This window comes from Triturus cristatus, chromosome 7, assembly GCF_964204655.1.
Source record: "Triturus cristatus chromosome 7, aTriCri1.1, whole genome shotgun sequence".
Lineage (NCBI taxonomy): Eukaryota > Metazoa > Chordata > Amphibia > Caudata > Salamandridae > Triturus > Triturus cristatus.
Genome location: NC_140590.1, coordinates 998,029,373 through 998,056,416, shown reverse-complemented (window position 1 = coordinate 998,056,416; position 27,044 = coordinate 998,029,373). Strand labels below are relative to the sequence as shown.

Genomic DNA, 27,044 nt, shown 5'->3' with positions numbered 1-27,044 from the left:
ACATGTTTCCATACAGCCATTCCAAAGTTTGCATTTACCGCGAGGTTAAAATGCACTTAAGAGTATATGGTTTGGCTGCATCACAAACAACCCCGGAATAAAGGTTGCGAAGGCTGCAGAGGGGCTCTGCTCATGCATGGACACCCTCTCACATAAAACCCAGCGCCCTGCCTTCAGGATTGATAACGCCTGCCAGAGGGGTGACTGATAGGTTTATATGTGCAGTGTTATGGAGAGATATAGGGAACCTATAGCTCAGTAAGGGGTGCATACACCACCTTACACAGGCTGCTATAGCAGACCTGTTGTGTCATTTTAAATGGCTTCTCAGGGGTGGCACAATACATGCTGCAGCCCCTGGTAGGCCTCTGGGGTACCTATGCCCTGGGTACATAGTATACCATATACTAGGGACTTATAAGGGTACCCCAGAATCCAATCTGGAGTGTACCTAATGTACATGTACTCAATTTAAAGGGGAAAGCAGATAGGCTGGGGACCTGAATAGCAGGATCCCAGCCAAACTAAGTCGAAAACCAGCAAAACACCAGGAAAGAAAGTGTGGGCAACCATGCAGTCAGATTCCACCTTCCTACAATGAAATAAAGGGAAGCTAGATTATTTGAAATTTAACTGCAAGAAGTTGGTTGGCAACAATATTTGTCTGTAGCTGCGGGAATGCTAGCGGTTTGTTTTTAATGAATGGAGTGGTCCGACGTGCATTCTAGAAGTTTAATTACCAGTGCAAATGTATCTAGAAAAGGACTCTGTCGATGTGCTGTCTACGGCTGTGATTTTAGATCAGTGCGAAACAGGCAAGCAGGAGCTGGCATCCACCCAGACATACCAGCTCACCTTCTGGTTAAAAGCCACTCTTTGTCCTTTCCATCCTCACTTAGACCTTTGGTTTTATGTTTTTATAAAAGGTATGTTTTTATATTTTCTATCTGATTTGTCAAGCTCTCTGTTCCTGCTGCTAGGTTCACGAAATAGAAATACACTGAATACATAAAAAACATCAAAAGTGGAGGACGAGCGGGCTTTTCTTATTGCATTTTAGGCTATACTTGGCTAATTCCCCTCATTTCAGCGTGCTCCAAGTCATTCTTGGTGGCTGGCAGGTTGTGCAAAACATGGCTGCAGAATAGACCTTGTCACTTCCCTGCTGCACATCCTCCTTGCCTCCCTGCCTCTGCTGCAGTTTACTTCAGAGCGCTGTATATTGAGTGCCTCTTTGTGGCCTGTGTTTCTTTCTGAAGAGGGTGTGATACTCTTATGGTCCTGGTTGGGGTAGTAGTATTGCTTACAGTCATGCTTTCAAGAGTTTGAGTCGGATCTTTCAGTTGTGAACAGCTTCACATATACCTCTGCCGAAGTAGCACGTTTCACAGGGTCGCTCCTGTTTAAGGCAAAAAATGGAAGCTGTCCTTTTTCTTCTCATTTCATATGTTTATTTCGGTACAATTATCTCCACTGCTGTCAAAGCCCTTAAGCTATTCGTGGCATAAAAAGGATATACAAAAGGGACTTTTATGTATGACTGAATTACTCCTTGTATCTCACCTCACAGTTTCCTTGCTTTGTACATACAATAGATTCCGATTCTTTTACTGTTTTTTGTGTCGAAACGTGTGTTACTATGGAGGTGACGAGAAACAGCCATTAATTGAGTAATGCTCTTATGCGCTAGGTTTTATAGTATAATTTGTGCAAATATGGTCAGATTTTAGATTGTGTTAGACCGACACTGGACTTTGCCCAGGAATCTTGGACTCCACCTCTCAAAATGAAGCCTTTTTTAGGTCGAGCCTAGCGTTGCAGCGCATGCACTGCTCGCTCTGCGAAGCATATTGTAGTAGGGACAGATGTGGAGTAGAAGCCCCGCCCATAATTTTAATTGGCTTTGTCATTGTCTCTCATAAATGCTGGCGTTCGGTTCAATATGAGGCTTCTTAGCCCCTCCTTGTTACCGCCCTGTCTCCTTTTGTGACAGCCCATCAGGACTTGATCTTTTACTTGCGGCGTTACACGGTCTTCTTCATTAGTCGGTAAGCACTATGTTTTTGCATTGAGCTTTCGCTTTAACAATAGTTGCCACCCTGCCCCGTGAGTGCTGTGTGGAGTGGCAGCTATTGTTAAAGTGAAAGCGCAATGCGTGCCACTGTTCTTGCTGCAGGATTGGTCGCTGCCCCCCCCCCCTTCACTCGGTTTCTCAGTGACTCGCTTCTCCTTATTGTGCCACTCTGTATTGTCAATTTCCCTGCCGTTTGTGAGTTTCCAATTCACTCCCCATACCCGTTCTCCTTCTGCTCTTGTACACCACTCTTTCTATACCCCAATTCATTCTGCTTTGTTTTCTCGCGCTTCACGCACTCGCTTTTTCCCAGCTTGCATCTTGCTCTTGGACGCTTCTCTCATTTCCCAAGACCCCTCTCTGCCTGCATTGTCTCTGCCTCATTTTCACAGTGGCTGAGTTGAAGGAGTGCCGAAGTGAGGGGCCCGTCAGTCACATCACTGAAGTAAGGGAGGCCATGGCCGCGTGACAGGGTCCCAAAGTACACAAAGGACGGCTGAGACGTGTCCGGAGCCCACAGACCGATGCAAAAGTGCACACGCTGTAGGGCACAGGTGTCTCTTCCACGCCACCGGCCTCCCTCAGTCTGGGCGTTTCGCCCAGCCTCATTCGCTCACGGTGGAACTGTCTCGGTCTCTCTTGGTTAATGTTGTGGGACGGGACAGATCTCCGCCAGAGTGCTGCGGGGGTGTCCGTTTATATGGACGGGGGCGCAATACTGACTCTACCCCAGTGAATATGAGTGTGTCCACTGACTCTCTGCCGGCGTCTTTGTTTTCCGACAGTTAATGTGGCTGTCTCAGGACAGTCGTGAGTCTGTCTCTCAGGAATGAGGAGTACCATGAAGTGGGAGTGTTGTGTGCTTCAGGGAGTGCAAATGTGTGCCTCAGGAGGTTCAAGTGTGCGCCTCCGGGTGCGAAACATGCCGGGGGCATGCATGCGTGTGTCTCAGAGGGGTGCGAGGGTGTGTCTCGGGGGTGTGAGAGTGAGCCTCAAGGATTTACAAGAGTGTGACTCAGGGATGTGCAAGAGTGCACCTCAGGAGGTTGCCTCAGGGAGGTGCTAGAGTGTGTCTCAGGGGGGTGTAAGTGCACTCTGGGGGGTGTGAGTGCACCTCTGGGGTGCACCTTGGGGGGGGGTGTGTGCCTCAGGAGCAGACACAGCAAAATACAAGTCGAGCGGCACACTATGCTAACCACAGCTATTTAGCGTACGTGTTTTTAAGCCACACCCTTAATTACATTGACCAAGCCCCTTTGAGAGACCCCCCAGTTTTTTCATGCCACTTAAAGCCCTGGGGACACCCTACCGCAAAAACCCTGGAAGAAGCTCTCGAGACTCGGCCGGCGACGGTATCCGTTGACCATGCAACAAAAGTGAAAGGAGGAGCAGCCCCGACAGGGTTAACCCTTCAGTGCCCGCGGGCAGTGATGAATGTGACAGCAGGCGCCTGACCCCAGTGCAAGTGCAGCACAAAAAGTTTCCCCCCTCAGCCATCTCTGGTACCTCCCAGTCACAGCGCGCCCCCTCGCTCTCAGATTCGCTGTGGTGCCGGTGGTTGGGTGGGAAGAGAGGTCCCTTGATCCTTAGAATTTGTGTCTTTATGATGAGTTGAGAGGCGCGGGTCAGGCACATGGTTGTTAGTGGGTTTGCCTCGGTGGTCCAGTAGAGGGCTAGAATAAGTTGTATGAAACCAGGACACCTGCTGTTCCCTTTCCAGCATGCCTACTTGAAAGAACAAGCATTTGCAATGCAATACGTCTCACATTTACGCGAGTTTGAGCTATTGGCATTGTAAATGACAATGCCTTTTATTTATGTTTTTTTTAACATAAATAAAAGGCATTGTTATTTACAATGCCAATAGCTCAAACTCGCGCAAATGCTAGACCTATTGCATTGCAAATGCTTATTAGGATAAAGCCGCTGTTACTTGTTGTATCAAGTCTGGAACACGTCTGGGCCTCACTCATCAAATCCAAGCATGCCACTTTCAGTTGATACCTCTGTCTCCACCGTCTTCTAACCATAGACAAGAAACGAGGTAGCTACATCAGCACCTCGATTGGTAGTTTAAAAGAAACAAACCACCGCGTCGAAAGATGTTGTGGCTTTCTAGGTCGTCAGTGGAACTGACACTGATGAGAGCAGGCGGAGTATTTGCAGGAACAGTTTGTAGAAGCATTGCACAGTAGTTGACCAGAAGGAAAGGTACTGGTTCAGGAAGCTAGCACGGTCTGACTGGCTGCGTCTCCATTCCTGCGAGGTCACCCTGGAAGCCCCCATCTGACTTTCCTGCTCTTGGCCTCCAGTGCATTGAGCAGTTGAGTGAGGACCGTCTGCGAGTGACATGGTCCTGCTGTGAACACAAAGGGTACCCAAAGGACTTGTGTGGGTGAATCCAGGATAAATCCAGGATAAATACAGGACACACTTCTCTCACAAACGAGAAGATGGCAGGTGAGACACACAGGGTGGTCAGGTCATAAACAGTGTTTGAAATGGAAAACTAGACGTGCAGATACTCTGTACCAGAGTACTTGCTTGTTTCTGAGAAGTGCCGGCACTCTCCAATTAAAAGTATTACTGCTGAAGAAAATGCCCCTTCTGTTTTGTAAGGGGAAAGCATCCCTTATGAAGCCATGTGATTGTGTTCTTTAATGTGAACTAGTAGCATATTTTGGGTATAAACCTAACCTGTAATGGTTGTTTTGACTATCAGTTAAGATTTAGTGTGGTTATTTTAATGAGTGTATTTTTTGTACATGTCTATTACGTTTTTACACTTTCAAGCATTCCTTAGGGGCCATATAACTGTAAGAATTACTCTTCCCCTCTAGTTTTATGTATGAGCACTGCAGCAAGCAATTTTAATTTTGCTTCGCTGCAGACTTCTAATTCGCTGTAAAAATTCTATTAATTTTCTTAAGTGCTTAAAATTCGTTTAGCAACGCCTACAGAAGAGCAGTGAGCAGCTTAACCTATGATTGTAGACATCTGTTAAAGGTATCCGGAGTGCTGCTGCAGCAGATGCTGTAAGATATCTATCGCACTGACGACTCAGTTTAAAAGGTTCAAGTTAAACAGCAAAATACCACCCTCGAGTTTAGCCATTTGGTTTAAAAGATCTGTTCTCGGCCTTCTTGCTGGCTTTGAAGATGGACTGTGCTCAATAGAAAATGGTGGTGATAGTTTTATTTTTTTAAACAGAAAATAATGTTGCCTTAATTTTCTTTCCAAACAGCCTACTGGGCAATAATCGCTGTGTACATTATCTAAAATGTATGCTATTCTCTCTGGCTTGTTGGTGTTTCATCGTTAATTTAACAAACACGGTATACATTATTAAGGTCAACATGAATAAATCTGAACAGATCTAAGGCAATAGAAATGTTAAATGCTCAGTTTACTGTACCAGATGCATGATCCAGCTAATGACGTTTGATTACTTGAATTGAACTAACCACATGAAGAATACATTACGTTCTGTTTCAAAGACAGTAAAGAGATGTAGGTGTGAGTACAAACTCACTGCAGTTATAAATATCTAACAACTTCAGTCCGAAAGTATTCCTCTTCTCCTTTTGGACTTATTTCTGAGCATTTTTTCATTTAAAGTCTAAATGTTTCATAAAAAACAAGCCATCTAAGCTACTGAATTAACTAAAAGACATCCACACTCTTCTATTCCTTCTCAATACTTTCCTAGGTGTTATTACATAAATAAGTTAATGATAATATTCAGTCTTCGGACCTGATGCCCATGGCTTTTGATAACTAATTTCCATAAAAACTCTGTCACCATGTTACAAACCTGGAATTCTAAACTCTGTTCTCAGTGCATTTCCCCAGTGTCTTACACATGTAGTAGAGTACAAGTCTATCTTGTCTTTTCTGCAGGCGACAGAAAGTGAAATGGGTGATGTAGACTTAACTGGCCTACCTGAGGCTCCTGTGGATTCGGAGGATGAAGAGGAAGAAGATGAAGACATTGATAGGGCCTCAGATCCCTTACTGGGGCGAGATGTGGTGCGAGAGTGCCTTGAGAAAGATCCTGCAGACCGTACTGATGATGACATTGGTGAGTAATTTTTAGATCTTCTTTGCCTGTTTTGTTTTCATCATCAAGTTGATAATATATATAGAAAGGCCTCATAAATGCAGCTTTGAATGGCGATTCAAGGTACTCCTTTGGGTCAAAAGAGAAATAATGGGTAGAACAGGTTTCCGTATTGAGTGGCCCAAGTTATTGGCTAAAGCCTGAAAGACTGAATAACACAATGAATTGAGCAGTAGCTCAGCCGAATATCAGACACCCTATCTGCGGTGGTAAAAATCTTATCTGCAGAGGACGGGGAGATGAGCTGTCATATGATAAGAATTGTGGCTATAGGTATAAAAGTACATTCGTCACTGAAAATACTGACAAGCATCAGAGGGATTATTAACAACTATGGTGAAGCTACACATGGTTTAATTTGGGTGATCTGTATAAAACCTAAACCCAACTGTTTATACGACTTCACTGGCATCTTGCTATACCTCATAATCAGGACTGACTTTAGCGCTGGTGGTGCCTGGTGTAACAATCTTTTCTTGCCCCCACACTCACCATGACCTTCTCAATGAATCCTTTAGTACCACTCTCCAGAGGTGCGCTTCATCTCTCCATAGCCTCCCTCTGACAAACATTTCATTTTTTTTATAGCGCTACTCATAGTTCACTTATACTTAATTCTGTGACGTGAAGGGTACGCGCTTCTTGCAGGAGGCACATTAACACTCGTTGTTACATTATGATGTGTCAAAACTGCCACTAGACAAAACTTCAATCTCTCACAAGCAGGAACATTAATCACCAGAGTTATCGTTACATTTTTGTTGTTGCCTTAAAACTGCTGGGCCCATGCTTTTAAAGCAATAATTGATTTTAAACACAGCGCCCCCCCCCCCCACCACCAGAGTCAGCGCCAGGTTTGGCTGCACTGGTCACACCACTTGAAAGCCGGTCCTGCTCATCAGTTGTCTACAGCTGTACTCTGGCCCTGTCATATGCATGGGTGGCATGCCCGTACCGCCTTGAAGAAAACAAGGCACGCAATTATTTAGGTGGTTTGTACCATTGGAAAGAGAAACCTGAACATTTATCAGCTCATGACCTGCTAATGTTGCAATTCCATAAGTTGACCTAAGATGGCTCATTTTTGGTAATGCATAGGCCTAGCGATGCTCTACATCTTGAACTGCCATTGTTTATTAATTGATCCTGTGCTGTGGTGAATTGTCTAGCCAGATTTGTTGCTTTAATACATTTTGTGCTGCCGTCCATATTTTGTTTTTGAAATATTGTCAGAAAATAATATTTTTAGAAACTGCTTGGGACAGCAGAAAACACATCAGAAAATGTTCTAATTGTATATCCAGGCTGTCCAGAGCTCCTTAGTTGCAGGATTTCGAGCATGCTGTGCTTCCAGTGAAGCCCATTGTTAGATTGCTAAATAATCTAACGGTTCAGATAATGATCCGTGTATATTAAAAATATAAATAAAATGTTTTTCGAATTGCTATTTCGCATGGTTATGTCATAGCCCTTGAAGCTGCACCAGTGTTAATCCTCTCTCATTTCTCCTGACGAAACCATGTAGTCCTGTATTTTGTTAATCTGTGACCATCAGTTTTCTTTTATTTTAATTTACCCAACAACATGTCCAAGATCACTGACTTTAAGTTAATTTGCCACTCTATTTACACATTTGTGACATTGGGCATCCGCTATTAACCTCTGCTTCTGTCAGCGGTACCTCCCTGCACTCCGTATACTAGGGTGTGTCTATTCTGTCTTTATTACCTTATCCACCTTGTTGTGTTAGTTCTAACCAGAAGGTTTCCTTCTTAATTGGACTTTAATCGAACCACCTAATTTGTGAGTCTGTCATTGACCTCTGAAATATTTCCGCGTTTTTCTCTTAAGTGTGTATACATCGGAGAGGAGCCTAGCGCGGGACCAAGATGGCTGCGTGAGCACAGAGCTCCCGAGACCCTCGTGCCCTCCGGTAACTATCCTGAAACACATCCTGTGTCAAATATCAGGCAAATTGGAGACGAACCATTGCTGAGGCTACTGTCGTAATCCGGACTGAAATCGTTCACCGGGGACCGAAGTTGTGACAAGTGGAAGTTCGCGGCCTACCCCCGGGAGATGCACGGGTCTTGCGTTGGCCTGGGCCCGGACAATAATTGAACAACAGCGGCCGGGTGGGGTGCAGACCGTCAGATGGGTGTTGTCTTCACTTTCACTTTCGTTTTCTCGGCAACTGCGTGCCTTGGCCCGAGAGTACCTTGGGCTGTGGTCGCCTGTAACTCGACCTGCCCATGCCTGGACCTGAATCGGGCTTTTAGGCTACAGTGGTCTTCGTATTACTTGGCTGGCTGAGTGATTTGTCTTTGACGCTGACTGTTCCGGAGTCGAGGATGTCGGCCAAATCGGAAGCCGAAAAACATAAGCCCAAGAACACCAGGCGAGGGGGCTACGTTCAAACGAACAATATGGATCGCTATGCCCAGCAAAAGGGATCGCCAAGTGGACCGGGAAGGCCGCAGGAAGTACCGAGAGATGGTTCGCTCCCCGACCCGGAATTGACACTGCAAGATATCATGTGCGCCATTGAGGGGATGAAGTCCTCTATTGGGCAACAGTTCGAGGCCCTGGCACACAAAGTGGATACTATCTCAGTGGATGTTAACTTGCTTCGCGCTGACCTGGGGAAAACCAATGAGAGAGTTAAATCGTTGGACCTAAAGACCTCTAGCCTTGCGGGGGACGTCTCCGACCTGCAAATAGAGGTCCGCACGCTGAGGACTGCCAATGACCTCTTTGCCCGCAAGATGGAGGATTTTGAAGGCCGGGCACGACGCAATAACGTGCGCATTGTTGGTGTTCCGGAAAAATCGGAGGAGCAGTCTGCGGATTTGTTTGTTGAGGACTTAGTGGTTAACCACCTGGCGCCCAAGGGCCTCAGCAAGTTTTTTGCGGTCGAGCGGGCCCACAGAGTCCCAGGAGGGAGGCCCAAGGTGGGGGCCCCCCCGAGACCGATTGTTGCCAGGATCTTTAATTTCAGGGACCGCGACGCCATTCTACAAGCGTCACGAGTGTCCGGACCAGTCACCTTCCAGAACACTGCAGTGAGTTTTTATCCTGACTTCACCCAGGCGGTGCAGAAGCAACGGCAGAGTTTCATGGGGGTTAAGAGGAGGCTACGTGAGATGGGTCTGAAGTACGCCATGCTCTTCCCTGCCAAGTTGCGCGTCGAGTACGAAGAGCGAACCTTTTTCTTTGACTTGCCGGACATGGCCGGGGAATGGCTCGACACGTTGCCTCAGCGGCGGACTAGTGGGGATCCTGCTGGCGGTGGAGCAGATGGTCAGGACGAACAAGAGTGAGGACTCTGGTGATCGAATATTCTGACTATACCCGGGACAGTGGTTCGTTGATTTTCGTTCTCTCCGATGGCTATTTTTCGGGGGGCAGCGGGGGGTACAATGGGAACTCTTTCCTCCTACGGGGTTTCTTCTTGTAGATTAGGTTTTGCTAGGGCGACAGGCACACTGCAAGTTGGGGGGGCTCTTCATGCTTATGCAGGGGTGCAGGGAGGGGGGTGGTAGGGGTCTGTTGGGGTGGATGTTGTTGTTTTTTTCTTTGCAAGGTATCGCAACGCAAGTCTTTTTCGCTCAAGTGCAGCTCTCTGGGGGGGGGGGTGGGGATCTCTTACCATTTTGTGATGGGGGGTGTAGGGGTTTGAATATACTTAGTTGGAATGTCAACGGCTTGGGGGATCGTATTAAGCGTGGGATTGTATTGCAGTTTCTGAAGCGGTGCTCTCCTGACGTAGTCTTGCTGCAGGAGACGCACCTGATATTAAATATGTGTCATGCACTCAATAGAAAGGGTTATAAATTTGTTGAGCACTCGGGGTTTTCCTCGGGATCACGGGGGGCTGGAATACTTGTTAGGGCTTCGCTGCCGTTTGAGATTGATTCTACTACTGTTGATGAGTTGGGGCGCTTTGTGGCTGTTGCTGGGAGGTGGGAGGGCAGAACACTGGTTTTGGTTTCTGTTTATGTCCCTCCTGGCCTGCAGGCCACCACGTTTGCCGACTTGGGGAGGGCTATGCTGGATCTCCCTGAGGGCGTGTTGTTGGTGGGTGGTGACTTTAATGCAGTTGGTTCCGGACAACTAGACCGACATCCGCCGAGAGACCCCGGGGGGCGCAGAGATGGCTCCCAGACCTCCTTGATACACTGGGCCTGGTTGACTGTTGGAGGCTGCTGCATCCCACTCAGCGGCAGTACACTTTTCACTCTGGGGCACACGTTAGCCTCTCCAGAATAGATTATGTACTCACTTTGGCTGCCCAAGCTTCATTGGTGTCCGAGGCAAGGCATATGGCTAGGGGGATCTCCGATCACTCGCCGGTGTGGATTTGTATGGACTTTGGCCGGGGGGCGTCGGGTAGGGTGGCTCCGATTAACCCCTGGTATTTCCGTGACCCTAGGACTCGTAGCACGTTGCTGAAAGCGGTCGATCTCTACTTCCTGGAAAATCTTGGTTCGGTTAAATCCGCGGTGTCTTTGTGGGAATCATTTAAAACGGTGCTGAGAGGGGAGGCTCTCTCCTTGATAGCGGATGTCAAACGTCGGAGAGACGCGGAGGTGGGGCAGATTGAGTCTGAGATAGCGGTATTAGAGGCAGCTCTGGAAGATGAGGTTACGGCGGATACACTGCACAAGCTGAGATTAAACCAGTCTGAATATAAGGCACTGGTGACGAACGCGGCCAAGGTTATTAGCAGGGAGCAACAAGGGCGATTGTATGACGTAGGGGACAAGGCTGGGAAATTAATCGCGTGGCTCGACAAAAAAGAACGAGTGAATAGAGTTGTGCCTGAAATAGTGACAGTTGGTGGTGACATTGTCACCGATCCCGATGGGATAGCCCAGTGTTTCGCGGACCACTTCCGTATGGTCTATGCTTCCGTGTCGGACAGGCCGGAGGAGGACTCGCAGGAACTGTTGCGTGATATAGCCCTGCCTTGTCTCTTGGACATAGACAGGGAAGACCTTGATGGAGACATCACGTCGGAAGAGGTAGCAGTTGCTATTCGCTCGCTACGCCCGGGCAAGGCCTCGGGCCCGAATGGCTTACCGATCGAGTTGTATAAACTCAGGCCGGATAAGATTGCCCCGCACTTGCGAGATATGTTTGTAGAGGCGCAGGAGACCGGGTGTTTCCCATTCGATCAACGTCTGGCGACAATAGGGGTTATACACAAAGATGGCAAGCCCAGGAATAGATGTGGCTCGTATAGGCCGATTTCACTACTCAATGCTGAGCCAAAAATCCTCGCCAAATTGTTGGCTAATCGTTTGATAAGAGTCATTGGGAACTTGATCCACCCGGATCAATCCGGTTTTATCCCACACCGCAACACCGCGTTGAACCTCAGGCGACTCCATGGTGTGCTCGCGAGGGTTGGGACGCTGCGGGAGTCGGCCATCTTGGCGTCACTTGATGCCACGATGGCTTTCGACACTGTGGGGTGGCCGTACCTGTGGGCAGCTTTGACAAAATTTGGTTTCGGCCCGGGTTTTATAGGCTGGATTAGGCTACTCTGTGAGGTACCTTTGGCTAAAGTCGCGGTGAACGGTAGGGCGTCATATCCATTTGAGCTTGGGAGAGGTACCCGGCAGGGTTGTCCCCTGTCGCCACTATTGTTTGCCCTCGCCCTTGAACCACTGGCGGCATGGATTAGATGGCAGCCAGACATAAAGAGGATCAGATGGTCGCCAGAACACGAGGACCGCATTTCTTTGTATGCGGACGACATTTTGTTATACCTGACCTCACCTAGGAAGTCCCTCATCGTGGTCTGTGACGTCTTGACTTCTTTTGGTAGAAACTCGGGTCTCGCCATTAACTGGGGAAAGTCGCATCTCTATGTTCTAAGTGGAGACACCCCTATTGTCCTGCGGAATTGCTCCATCCAGATTGCCCAGCAGGGTTTTCTGTACTTAGGGATATATATCTCCACCGATCCATCTGTCCGCTATGAGAAGAACCTACTTCCTCCGTTGTCACTTTTGCGACGGGACGTTGCGGGTTGGCGACGGCTGCCGCTCTCCCTCCTGGGCCGCGCCGCATTGTTTAAAATGATGTCTCTTCCCCGATTTCTTTATGCCTTACAGAATACCCTAGAATTAGTTCCGGCAAGCTATTTTCGTGAGGTGGAGAGTCTCCAGCGATCGCTGTTGTGGGATGGTCGTCCGCTTCTAGCTATTGCAAAGTTGACCCTTCCATGGTATGACGGGGGGATTGCACTCCCTGACATCAGAAGATATTACTGGGCTACCCAGTTGGGAGCGATTAACCCCGGTGTTTATGGTCCGGCGTTGAACCCTGGCTTTGCTATGGATCGGTGGTTGTTGCGAGGGGGTAATTATCGTAGGGCGCAGTATTCCAAATCGCTGGACGGGTCCCTCACAGGGCCAACTAAGACGGCGGTGCATGTGTGGAAGGCGGTTACAAATTTGTTGGGTTGGAAGGACAGGCTTACCCGGGCTACTCCGCTTTTCGAATCCGATAAATTGGGGAAATTGTGGCATACGAAAGGGTTCGAGAAGTGGGACCTAATTGGGATTTCTAGAGTTGGGGATCTGCTGGCTAAGGGTGAGGTAAAATCGTTTGAGACGCTGCAGACGGAGTACGAATTGGGGGGTAGTGAATACTTTCGATATGCCCAGGTGCGTCATGCTCTGCTATCTGTCTTTGCCGAGGGGGAGGTCGTGCCTGAGTCCTCCTCTTTGGAGGACAGGATTCTAGATGGCCATATGCCGGAGAGTACAATCTCCTTGATCTACAAGAAGCTTGTTAACGTTCGGACAGATCTCCTCCTCGATGTGTGCGAACAATGGACTAGGGATGGTCTCGAGCTGGACGATGAGGACTGGCAGTATGCCATCTCCTCTCCGAAGGAGGTTGCGATCCCGGCGAGACTTAGGCTGGTGCAGCTTAAGATACTTCACAGGGTTTATGTCACGGGGCCCCGCCTGATCCACATGGGTTTTTCTGAAGATGGCCTATGCAAGAGAGGCTGCGGGATGTTGGGCACCTTTCTACACATTATTTGGGAATGTGGGGAGATCACAAAGTTCTGGAAACAAATTCATGATGTGATGGAAGAGGTCACGGGTATCGCACTGCTACCGGAGGCAAGACGTTGCCTACTGAATGTCTGGGGTCCCACCGATTATGATGCCGCGCAGACCCAATGGGTGACCCTGGGGAATATGGTGGCGAAGCGAGATATTGCGCAGCTGTGGGGATCCCAGAGACCCCCCACCTTGGTAACATGGATGGAAAATATGGACTGGGGCATGTTCCGAGAGAAAACGGCGTACAGTGCCCGAGGCCGCCCTAAGAAATGGCATAAGATATGGGGGCGATGGAACCACTATAGGGGTGATATTTGTGTGCCCCCGGCTACTGAAACGCCCGATGTGCAGCTTACCCCCTAGCTCTATTTCCAACTTTAGATGTAAAACTGACTATAACTTGGAGTCCATACCTCTGCTTTCCCCCCCACTCCTTTAGTGTGTTGTACTGACCTGTGGATGGGAGTGGGACCTCGCCCCAACTGCGAACTTGCGCATGTTTACTATATGCTCTGCCTTGCTTTTGTTTTGCATTTCTTGTTCAATTTAAAAACTAAACCTTAGTTACTCCTGTTCTATAGTCATGGACCCTTTCACGTGTTGTTCTTATTATGCTGCCGGACCTCCGGGATGTCGGCTGAATAGCTGTGATCCATGTTGGTATAAATAAAGGTTTTTTTTCTTTTTTTTTTTAAAAGTGTGTATACATCATGCATCTGTTTTCTTCCCTCACATAGTTTTACACTTCTCCTTTCAGTCTTACAAATAGACCATTTCACTTCCTCCTAGCCGCAAGATCTCGTAAAATGTTTAGTTTGCTCTATTTGACTGTGTGCGGTCCTTCCGATCACTAGGCTTTTGCTATCTATTCAGTTATACTGTGTCCCTAAATACAAAGAGTACTTGTACTTCTTAATAGACAATGATGTGGTATTTCCAACGTCCGCTACTTGCTGTGACTCTAATAATCCTTCATTATGAGAAGGAACAGCGATTCCCTGGTTATCTAAGAATGTTCAGTTACTTAACACTGTGGTCGATCAACCACTCAATCTCCGATCTATACACCCCTTGTGTCAAATGTAGAACGAACTCTTAAACAATGGTATTTTCCCCAAAAATCTTGGGAAATGAAAATGTTATGTATTGTGTTTTAGGAGAAAGTCTGCAATCGCAATTTAGAAACCAGCATCTACTCAAAATATTTTGTTAAAAATCTGAACAAGCCTTTTCATAGCCTTATAATAGTTTGCTACCCTTGTTGCCATTTTGAAGAGGACAGAGGAGCAGGTGCAGATCTGGTGCACATGTACAGCGTGGAATTGCTGACGAGTGGAAAGTAACTCAGTTGTGCCTTCGCACAAGACTCCTTGGGCAGGTGAAGATGGGCAGCACAAATGAGAATAGGAATGACCAGCTCCAGCATTGGGTGCCATGGTTACATGCACAGGTAACAGGAAGAGTCATCAGTGCGCCAATGATGAGAGAAGAAAGGCAGACGGGATACTGGGTGGTCTCTCAATGGAGGTGTCTGGCGCACATGCAAGAGATTTGAACAAGAGAAAGTGGCCCAACACTTCTGTCCTGTTTTGAATAATACCCCTTTTCTGAGGGAGTACACTCTTGAGGTTAGGGCCAACTAAAACTCTTCAAATTATCCATTTGACAAATGAGGGTAAAGTGTACCTACCTAAAATTTTAAATCTAATAATAATCCAGTACTGTCACGTACTTCATTCATTCTTTTGTTAAAGAAATTTACAAGTTAGTCCTTTTACTTTTTCCATAAAGTTTATTTTATTCTCCTTAGGTGTTCTCACTTAAGTTAAATCATTTTAATAGACCAATGTTGACTTCTGAACATATGTCACATGATGTATTCCAATGTTGGTTCAATGATGTATTTTGCAAGGTGTATGCAGGTAATGTCAGTTACATTCAGGTTGTGCCAACATGTGTTTCGCCCCCTATGTGGTTTTGAGGCCTGGGTCTTTTTCAAGGCTGTAAATATTGAGAAGATTGTGAGGAAAGACTCATCTGTTTGATTATTTGTTCACCTCCGTGAGTGAAAGACATGAATCCTTTTTGTAAAACTCATGCATATCCCATATGCCAATAGACACCAAGTTTCAGTGTGCATTATCTTGTTGTTCTTGAGTTTTTAACATGCTCAATAGGCAAAATAAATTAGGATTCTAAGGTCTCTTGGCAAAATACTAATTATACATTATTAGACCTTGAATTTTGGGTAGGTATACTCTACCATCATTTGACACGTGCACAAGATGTTCAACAGATGACGCCCTTCATCAAAAAGGAATTCAGCTAACCAATCTGCCGAACACCCTTGTCCAGGATTTCCTAATGTTTTACCTTAAAACCAAAAGCACATGCGAGGCAGAATGATAACTCAGAATTAAACATGTAATTAACAGCTTTTCTACCCACAAATATCATTCAATTATGAAATGAAAATGCATTTACACAAACCTCCTGACAATCTAGGAACTTCAGTGTCCCAAAAGGCTGTGGTTGTGGTCCATTGCTGCTAATGAGAATGCAGAGTCACCCCTTATTAAGAATGCAAACTTTGAACCATGGCGAAGCATCAGCCTCTGGCCACAGATTGAACCTAATTTGTTGTAAGAGATATGTTGAATCAATCAGGTTAAGGGTGCTTCACATTGTAATTGGTGTTTTGAATTGGATATTGGGATGAAATGTGAGTCATGAGATTTTTGGGTGTAGGATGAGTTTACGTTTATTTTCTCTATAAAGAACTTGTTACTTTATTACTTAGACATTATTAGCTAGTTGGCAACGCTTGGAGCTTTGCCTGACTAAAGGGAAGAGAAGAAGGAAGGCACACCATGCCGAATGAATAGTGGATATTGTGATAATTGCCTATTAGTTGCATTAATACTGAGCTAGGCCATGCACAATTCAAAGGATGGGGCCAGGAATTCAGATAGAGTGGAATTACTTAAAGAATTTACTGCATTGTTACGTGTTGCTAGCATACATTTAGAATAGCACATTATTACTGTGGTGGTTCTTTATTTGAATAACTAAATATTTCTTGCAAAATAGGAACAAGGATTTCTCTTAAGGGCTGAATTTGGATCCTTCTTGGAGTGCAAGTGGAAGCTTATTGCCAGCTATTATGGTAACCTTCTGGCTACAAGCCCCACGTCACTGAGCTATTGAAACCTGTTGAAAGACAAATAGACCACAGTGGATTGAGAGAAAAATGTGCTTGGCCCTTTGTAGCAAGCTCCCAACTGGGTCAGCGTACTTTCACTATGTATCTGGCACACCAGAAGGTCTGGTCATTTTTGGCTCATGGATGCCATCCTTTTTTGGTGGAAATAAGTCAACATTAAATAGGAAAATGTAAACCTTGGAATACAGTGAGTAAAATGTTCTAGCATACCTACTTTTTACCATTCGCTCAGAAATGCAGAAAAACGATTAATTTTAATTCAATAATTTGCCTGCCAAAGCTTTTATACATAAAACAATTTGGAGTAAGTGTTCTTGGCTGCATAATTCTAAAACAGAATTAAGTAGGACATCGAATCAGAAATCAGCAGATCCTCACTGCTTGCTTTGTTGTACCTTTGTAGATTTGCATATACATTCTGTTTAAGATCATTTAGCCAAAGGCGATGCAAGAATTGAAATGCCTTGGGATGTTGTTTGCCTTAAGTAACTGCAAGCTTTAGTACATTTGAAGGAGGTGTATCGTACCATTAGGAAACGGCCATGAAGCTCTCCTGATTGTCTCTTTTTCTTGACAGAGCAATTGTTGGAATTTATGCATCAGCTTCCGGCCTTTGCTAACATGACAATGTCTGTCAGAAGAGAGCTTTGCTCCGTTATGATCTTTGAGGTTGTGGAACAAGCTGGAGCGATCATTCTGGAAGATGGGCAAGAGGTAAGTGCATCAACCATGACGTGGGTCAGTGGGGTGGCCTGTGTGTACAGGGACTGCAGTCTGGCAAGAACGTAAGGTTGAGTTGAATATTATTGCACAAGTTGCAGCACAACACACATCACCTCCAGTAGTCTGTTTCACCTTTAGGAAGTTACTGCTTTGTGCTGAAATTCAGTTGTCCGGTAAAATGGCAATTAAATATACACAAACATACTGTGCAACATTGGTTATATAAAACGTGTTGTACATGAAATAGAAATGATTGGAAGCGACAGGTGCTTTCTGCTGGCACACTATGAGTATCAGTTAGAATGCATGCCTCTTTCTTGTGGTTGCAGAGAATATGCACACCTTTTTGTGGTTACAGAGAACACGCATGGACGGCGCTAGGCATGGGCAGCTGCCCAGTGCCCCGCGCCTGTTCACACCCAATGGGCCGCGCACCTTTACAGACTCCAGAGTTTCCCGGCCCAGGGTGCCCACTAAGAGTATGTGTATATATATATGTATATATGTGTATATATATATATATATATCCTGCTCTCACTCCGTCTTAGTCCCTGCACTCGCGATCGGGTGCTTTCATGCACGGTGACAGAAACCGTGCGGATTCCGAATCCCAAGCTCGTGGCAAAAACACCAGCACTCACAAGAACGCTCCTTTCAGATATTTATTTGAAAGGTTTAACACACCCACTAGACGCGTTTCGGCTTGCCGCCTTTGTCAATAGAGGCCGGCGCCAGTTTTCCACAGATTTAAATATCTTTACATTAAGAGACATCAACAAGGGACAACTACACTTGCTTCAGTGAAGGTGTCATCCATCTTAGAATGGGTTCGTAATATGCATTATATTCAAATAAACATAGACATTTTGCCCTGGATGGGCTGTAACAGACTACAAAGAACATAATATAGTCATTGGTTGCATAAAAAACAGAAAACTTTACAATTATGCCCTGGATGGGCTTTGCATCCTATTATATGTTTTCATAATAATTAACCCGATGATCTCTCATTTTTTAGAACAAAAAACAAAAAAACAAAAAGACACAAGACCTTACAGAGTAGAGAATATTATAAATGTACAGCCATTTCTTCCCCACTGTTGAGGCCACCAGGTCTTTTGGTCTGGTTATCAATAATGTGTCGTGATTCCAGTCTGCGTAGTTGCAGCAGTCTGTTACCACCTCTCACATTATTGGGCACTTGGTCCATGCAAAAGAAGCTTAAAAGGTCTCTGTTACTTTGATGGAACATCTCAAAATGCCGTGCCACCGGATAGGTGGGATCTCTGTTTTGTATGGCCCTGAGATGTTCTAAAATTCTGATCTTTGTCGGGTGAATTGTACTGCCAATATATCTCAACCCACACGGACATATCAAACAATATACCGTGTGGGTAGTGTTGCAGTTCATTAGAGTTTTGATTTTCTTCGGTTCCCTCATTCCAGGTACCTTATACTCCAGTGTTTTTTTACTATTCTTGCATGCCCTACATTTAAGACATGGGTAGAATCCTGCAAGTTTGCCAAAATATTGAACTTTACTGTCACTCTCGCAATGGCTTTGGACCAGTATGTTGCGTAGGGATTTAGCTCGTCTAAAAGTGAGTAAGGGAGCTTTTGGCAGATCCTCCCCTATTGTTGGGTCTGATCTCAGGATGTGCCAATGTTTAACAAAGATTTTTCTAATTGCTCCCGCATCCCCAGAGTGATCTGTGATCATCCTCAAGTTATTTTTGGTTCCTTCCATTTGTTTTTTCCTGTCTTTGATCGTACTGTTCTCATCTAGCAACTCTTTTCTGGATTTCTTTTCTACTTTTAGCATGGCTTCTTCCAGAGTCTCCTGTCTGTACCCTCTCATTTTGAATCTGTTCATGCTCTCCCTTGCTGCTACTGTGTAGTCACATGGACGTGTACAGTTTCTTTTAATTCTCAACAATTCCCCGCATGGGATACTTGTTATAGTTTTCCCCGGGTGACAGCTACTCGCGTGTAGTACGGAATTTCCCGCGGTTGGTTTCCTGTGCAACGCAGTGCACAGTCTGCCCCCCTCAGGAAATACCTTCAAATCCAAAAATTCTACACTTTCTTTACTCACCACTCCTGTGAATTTCAGGTTTAATATATTGGTGTTTAATATATCAATATAGTCCCTAGCTGATTGTTCGGTACCTCTATAGATGATAAATAGGTCATCTATGTACCTGCTCCAGCTCACAACTCTAGTGTTCCATTCTGCATTAACCGGTTCTGCCCAGGCCACCCGCTCCTCCCACCAGCCCACGAAAAGGTTCGCGTAGCTGGGGGCGAAGCAGGTGCCCATCGCAGTACCGCGTATCTGTTTGAAGAGTTGGTCTTGGAAGAGGAATATATTATTGCATAAACAGAATTCAACAAATTCAATAATCATACAATTGTGTTCAAATAAGTTCATAGACTTTCTTCCTAGAAACCATTTGATTGCCTCTAGTCCTTGGAGGTGGTCAATGCTCGTGTACAGACTCGAGATGTCTAGTGTTATCATTACCATGCTTTCATCCCAGATCAGTTCATCAATTCGCTTTAAAAAGTCCTTAGTGTCTCTTGTGTACGAAGCCAATTCTTTAACAAAATCAAAAAGAAAAAAGTCCACAAACCTTGACATGTGTTCCGTCAAACTTCCTATCGATGAAACAATGGGACGACCCGGTGGGCAGGTTGCATTCTTGTGCAGTTTCGGGAGATGGTAAAAAGTTGGTACACGGGGATGTTTGCACTCCAGATAGGCAAATTCCTCCTTGTTGAGCATTCCTCTATGATACCATCTGTTTAGTAGTGATCTGTATGTGTTCACACTTTCTTCGAACACTTTTCTTGTCACTCGAATGTAGCTTGTCCCATCATTCAACTGTGTCATTGCTTCTTTAATGTAGTATATATATATATATATATATATTACCGCTGCAACTCACCTTCTCACATCCAACTTTTCGGAGAAAGACAGCACTCACGGGGGGCAGTTCCCAAAGTTTATTCACTGGAAACTAGCACGATCACAAAACAGACGCGTTTCGGTAACAACCTTCATCCATGTTTACCGAGGCGCCAACTCGCCATGATTTTTAAACGTTCATGCAATCCATAAACAGCGACAAGGGACAAACGTAAATCACGTTGTCCCCGACATTTCCTCCTAATATCAGCGCCATCTTGGAATGTCCTACGTCCCAGCATAACAAGATGGTAACATATTTAAACACAGATATGCTCATACATAAATTTAAGTTCTATACATATTTACACGCTATAAAGCCCTGGATGGGCAGAAGCTTGGAGGAAAAGCGCATTTCAAATTAAGAATCATGGCTACGGCTACCAAGTTGTACAGTCACTATATATCTTGCATTTATGATCATTAATTCCCAAACAAATATCAGAGTGGGTAAGCACTCGCTTCCTCAATACCTTATGTAGGAAATTCATTATTCAGTAAAATTAGGAGATCAATCAAAAGAAGTTCAGAGAACCAATACAAAAGATCAGATACTTCATAATTCCATCTATACATATATACATATATACAAATCTGTGTGCCTACTATAACTATCATAGGGAATTCATCAGGCTTCAGAAGAATAAGGTGATAAATGTGTTGGAGCAGTAATATATATATATCAGCAATTAGACAGTTAATTTAAGTGCCCCCATGTGTGAAGGGTGCCCTGCCCGTGTATCAATGAAAAGCAGAATATCCTGCTGGGCGCTGAGCAAAAGATAGAATGGCGGCGCATCACAATGGAAAGTGCTCACATAGGACGAGGGGAAAGGGAGCAGAAAGGCAAATAAAAGGGTTAAGACAAACTGAATAAAGTGAGGGGGAGCAGATAGGTGTGAGTGTGGCAGTGAGAGAAGAGGTGCACCTAGATGAGCTGAATCAGCTTGTAAAAGTGGACGGAGCAGGGCTTAAAGTGTGCTGGGTCACTCAAGTCTTAGACCTGGTATTAAATTAAAATGGACATTTAAAAGGGCCCCTATCAGTCCCTATATTCATGTCCCCTGGACATTTAGCGTTATCAAATTTTGTAAGGTCAAGACCGCATTTTACGTTAATTCTAATCACCTTCTCATGGCCATCATCCATGCCAGCAAAGGCTAACCTATATCTACGCAAGTCATCACTAGGTGTTTATCAGCTTGCAGAACTCCGACTTAATACAGCTACCTGACAGCTTTCACTACATTCCAGGAGAGTTATTTTCCCAACCACTACTTACTCTGCTTGGTTCATCTCTTAGAAATGTGTAGTACAGCTCTTGTTTCCACATGCATGCCCAAAGGGAAACTAGAAATAAAGGCAGTGCTCAAGAACTTCTTTCAGTTAGCTGTGATACAGCTTATTTTATTGGGATAATGGTTATTCTTACATTGCTTGCTAGTCAGATTCCAGCATGTGAATCTATGCAAGATCTAACGTTGGAGATCAAAAATTGATTACCTATAAGTACAGTTTGCCAGCATTGGTATAGGTCATAAATTCACATGTGATGCTCCCTCCTCAACAATACAGCTTATCACTTTATTCCTTTAATGTAGGTGCCTATGCAATCTGAACTATTTGGGTCTCAGAGGGGAGCAGCGCACAATATATAGCCACCCTGTTGGTGTGCTTTTTGCCATTTACATTGAGATTTGGTAAATACCATGCTTTACTGGTGTTTCAAAATGTTACATGGGATTCCTACCCTGATTATGCAGAATGCCTCAAGCACACACCTATATGAAAGCTATCCGTGTCGGATGAATGTTGCTAAATTTAGGTATGGCATTTATCTCTGGTCTATGAAACAAAGGCACTCAAACACCGCAAGGTGAACCATCAAGCTATCTATCAATTTCTCATTCAGTGATGTGATCCTGCTAGGTCTCCACCACTTCATTATAACTTTTTGTCACATTGTACTATGGTGTTTGCCTTTCTCAGATCAAAGTAAGACAGAAACCAAATGTTTTGTGTCCAGGAATAGCAGTATTAGCATAAATATTTGCAATTAAGATCAATTCTTTTATAAAAGTGAGTGAAAGACCATCTTGTGTCTTGATATAACCTTTTGATGCTTCTCCAGTGTTGAACATTCACCCTTCCCCAGCGCAGAACCTCCACACTTACACCATTCTGACAGATTGACTAAATTAAAATGTTGTTTATTTGCGTAGTTTGCTATTCAAATAAGCTTGATACACTAAAATTAATCAAATTCAACGTTAAAACTTCTGAAGTCTTTCATTTACCCATTATTGAATTATTAAACGTTCATTAATAGACAGTGAGCTAATCGCCAAATAATAAATTACATTTTTATAATACAAAATACTTAGTCCAAAATTATATACGAAACAAAAGCCAAGTAAAACCACACATTATGGTACAGAATTCTTTATTGTATGATTACTTAAAATCATTTACAAATGCGATACATATTACGTTCATAATTAAAAAAAAAAAAAAGTTTGGTTGGGTTAAAAAGAGAAAATCTAGAAGGGTTGTAAAAACATCCAATGGCTTTTACATCGTAAAACAGTGCAATGTTATTAATACACCTAAAAGATAAGTCCTAGTGCAAAGTGATACAGTAATCAAAAGGATTATGAAAACAGCTGATGGCTTTTACGTTGTGAATCAGTGCAATGTTATTAGTACATCTAAAAGGTAAGACATAATGCAAAATGAAACAGTAATGATAGTAGAGTTGTAATGCACACCAGCAGGAGATGTGTGGCTAGTGTTATTTTGCTATTGTCTTTTGTTCTTGCGTTTGGCATAGTCTTTCCAGCTACTGCAAAGAACTTCCCAACTTGTGCGAGCTCCATTGGCACTGTGGTAGTATAGAACAACATTAGAGCCTCCTTGCATGTTCTTACATTGATTTGGATGAACCTCGTTCTTAGATATAGGCACCTCGACCTTAACAAAAATGGACAACAGCAGATGACCTGCTCTGCGGATTCTGTGTGATATTGGCACAAGCGACATCCACTGCTTCCTGTTGGTATCGTTTTCCAGTGTGCCCTGTAGTCCTGTATTGGTAAAGTTAGTAGCCTGGTCCTCAAAACATTCTGAAGAGCTTGTCTGCCCAGACCTGTTTTCAGGTATGGTTGGCATAGAGTAGCTTTGTGTGAGTGGACAAGGTCATCTGCGCCACAAATGGGTCTGATCCTTTCGATGTCCTGGTGTCTTGAAATGATCTTTCCCTGTTTTTTTAGCTGTTTTTTAAAGCTGGCCGTTGTCAGTTGCGTGTCCGTTGGAAAATCAACTGGCAGGCACAGTGTATTATTGGCTGACACAAGATACCTTGCCCAACAACTAGTATTGTCGGTGAAGACTTTTCGAAGTGCTTCTCTGAAAGTACCAAGGCTTGCCTTAATCACATGATGATGTAATTTCACTATATCTTTTTTGCATTCTATGTCCATTGCTGTTAAATTAAACTCTAGTCGAATTATTGTGCGCCTTGTTGATTGTGGCAACCTAAAAAGCTTTCTGAAGGCCATAATGTGCAGATGTTCCAATTTATCGGTCAGCAAGCCTGGGAAGGCAAGATGGCCATAGCTCAGTGTTGGAATTAGCTCAGTGTTGGAATTAGCTTGGCTTGCATTACTCGTCGTATGCCCTCCGTTGAATGGCTTACAAGTTTCTGGTGTAATCTGCATAAGGCGGGTGTGACCTTGGCCGCTTTTGCCACTAGTGTTTTGGCCTGTAGTGTTGTTCTGCCAGTATCTGAGAATTGTACTCCCAGGTAGGTATACCCGTTTGCTGTGGCAATCCTTGATGGACCGAAGATGCCAGCCCAATAAGGATTTCTTGGGTTTATGACCAAAGACCAGTACCTTAGTTTTAGTTGCATTGGCTTGGAGTTTGGTTTGCATATTATAGAGGTGTAGTGGCTTGGAGTTTGGTTTCCATATTATAGAGGTGTAGTGTCTCCAATGCGCTTTTCATGCCTATTCTGGTTTGGTCCAATAAGACAAGGTCATCCGCGTATTGCCCTCTATGGCCTTATTTGCCAGGTTTGCTAGTGCAATGGCGTTATCCATTGTCGATGAGTTCCACCGAAATCCTGTCTGGTATTGCGGTATTATTGGGTTATCTGTTATCCATCCCTCTAGCTCTTTCAGGAGCACTTTTGGTTATGCCTTCCCGTCCACTACTAGTAATTAAATTAGTCTATAGTTCACCGGCTGTGAAGCATCCCCTTTCTTGTAGATGGGTTGCAGGATAGAGCCTTTCCACAAGTCAGGTACTCCTGAAGTATTATAACAGTGATTAAATAGACAACGCATGTGGGGGGCCCAGAAGTCTCGATCGTTAGGCCCTGGAGCCCGTCCTTCCTGATTCCCTTCAATGTAATCAACATTTCTTTTTCTGTGGGGATGAGATCCTCGATCTCATACTCACCAGGGTGATAGCCTTCAGCTCCATTGTTTTTGTCCTGATCGACATATAGCCTTGTTGCGTGGGCTGCCCATTTGTTGGCAGGTACGGCATTGGGTATGTGGCTTCCACCATTAAGTCCATTGACATAACTCCAAAATTCCCTGCTCTTGCTGGGAGCAAGCAATGCATAGGTGTATTTCCAATTATCATCTGTGTTGGTTTGTTTCAACTTCCAGACAGTTTTTTTGTGCAATCTTATGGCTGTTTTCAGAAGTGATTCTGTCAGTGAGCATTTTTCTCTCCTATGCTGTTGCTCTGCCAGATGACACCGCTTTTTGTTTTCTTTAAATTCTTTGAAGTCAAAGAGGTTGGCTGGCCTGTTTCTGCTACGTTTTCCTTTGTGTGTGGATTGCCTCCCTGTGACCAGTGCACAGGGAGGCGAGGAGATGATTTCCGACCATCTTTCCTGGAGACTGGTCATGCATATAGCCTGTTTCCAATTGTATCTCACTTGACTTATCGGTCCCCATTTGATGCATTTTATCGGTGCTGAATCAGTGTATGAGTGAAGCTTTTTACCCGCAGTTAAGTGTTCAGCATGCATCATGGTGCTTATATTGACAAGGATGGATATTGGATGGTGGTCGCTTGCGGAAGTATGTGTCACCTTGTATTCTTCACATCTCCTAAGTAAGATTTGGCTCAGAAAGATGTAGTCAAGCGTGGAGATGTTTTTGAAAGTTGGTTTGTTTTTCTTATTTTGCTGTCCCATTTGGTTCACGGACTCCAGGTTGAATTTGTTGATGCAAGCTTCCATAATGTTCCGACCTTTATCTCTTTGATGTCGGTCCGGAAGGCACTTGTCTCTCATGTTGAAGTCCCCGGTGATGATGCATTCGTGGCCGGGGTTTTCATAGAGGTATTCTTTAATTTGACTGTAATCCTCCTTGTGTTTGCTATTTTTACCTTGTTGTTTGGATTGATGTAGAGGTTAATTACTGCAATTGTAGTTGGAGTACCCTCTAATATTATTCCCTTTATAGTAGCGATCTGGACGTCAGGGGAATTCGCAGGCCATTCCTCAATTTGTACTTGCAGGTTTAATTTTACAAAGATTGATACCCCACCGATCGGTCTTCCAAAGATGTTTTTCTTATCGACCAGGGTGTGTATTGCCTGGAAGCCTTTGATGGGGTTTGGTGTTACCGTCCCTGTTTCCTGAAGGCACAGGATATCTCCTGTTTTGAGCAAATTCGTGGCTTCCTTATTCGCTAAGGGCGATTTAGGACCTGCCACATTCCAGCTTATTACTCTGAGGTTGGTTCTTGTTCTTGCTTCTTTTATGCTAGGGATTTTCCCTCCCGTTGGTGTGCAAAGCCGTTGAGATCCAGGCCCAGTCTTCTGAAATGGCGTCCTGGGGTGCTTTTATCTCCATGCATTGTCTGGTTGCATCCCCCTTCTTTTAGCTTGATTTTGATGTTATCACAATGTAGGCTCGGGATCGATTTTATGCCCCTTAGAATACTTTTCTGTGTTGCTGTTCATTTAAGCGGCCTCTGTAGTAGTATTTGGGGATACTTTTCAACTGGACATTTGTCTACCCGGATCCCCCAATCCCTGAGTAGATCTCTTTCTGCCATGATGTTTTGGATATCTAGCTTGTTGGTACACTTAAAGGTTGACTCCCTATGACTTATCCAGGAGTAGTTTTTGAAATGCACCGATTCTAGATGGGCTGATTTTAGGTAGGCCAATGAGGGTATTCACGACAGGAGGTAGAGGATGTTTGAGCGATTTAAGATGTCGCCCGGGCCTCTTGTCCCAAATTCAGGCGTAAGGATCACTGTATACTCCGTGTCTGGCAGATGGCCGGTTCCCGAGTCGTTTCCCTTACGCACATTGCTCTGCCCATCATACGCAGTTGTTTGATCTGGGAGCCCTGTTTGGCCGTTATTCCAGCACGGAGTGGTTTGCGTTTTCTCATCCAAATCATTATTAAAAGATTGCTCACAGGTCTGGGCCCTTTGGTCGTCCAGCGGTGTCTTCCATGCTAATGTGAATTGTGTAGCTGCTGTATTTTGGCCATTGCATTGTGTTTCCATTGCCGGTGGGTAAACTTTCAATAGGCAAGATTCCTGCGCGAATGCTAGTGTCGATTTTTCTATCTTCTCTCTTGGTTGTGATTCCGTGACCTTATGTCCTATTTTCGTGTTTTTACTGGTCTCGGGTGGTACCTTTGCCTCCCAGCCTTCTACTCTTTTGGTGGTGTTATTATGCTTGGCATTCACAACCTCAGCATAAGTTTGTATTTGAGGATTGATATCAGTATGAGTATTGAGCATCATGAGAATCGCCTTTAGAGGACCCTCTACTGGCTTCTCGTTCGGGTGATTTGGTAAGGAGGTTTC

The 27,044-nt window shown here is 44.7% G+C and overlaps 1 protein-coding gene across 6 annotated transcripts in view; it reads left to right on the top strand.

Moving 5' to 3' along the window:
• RAPGEF6 (Rap guanine nucleotide exchange factor 6) overlaps positions 1 to 27,044 on the top strand; it is an 808,967-nt gene that overhangs the window by 644,791 nt on the left and 137,132 nt on the right. For all 6 annotated transcript variants that reach the window (XM_085618031.1, XM_085618033.1, XM_085618030.1 and 3 more), the window contains 2 exons: positions 5,975 to 6,155; positions 17,083 to 17,219. In XM_085618031.1, coding sequence (XP_085474157.1) covers positions 5,975 to 6,155; positions 17,083 to 17,219 — 318 coding nt within the window. The remainder of the gene's footprint in view (positions 1 to 5,974; positions 6,156 to 17,082; positions 17,220 to 27,044) is intronic.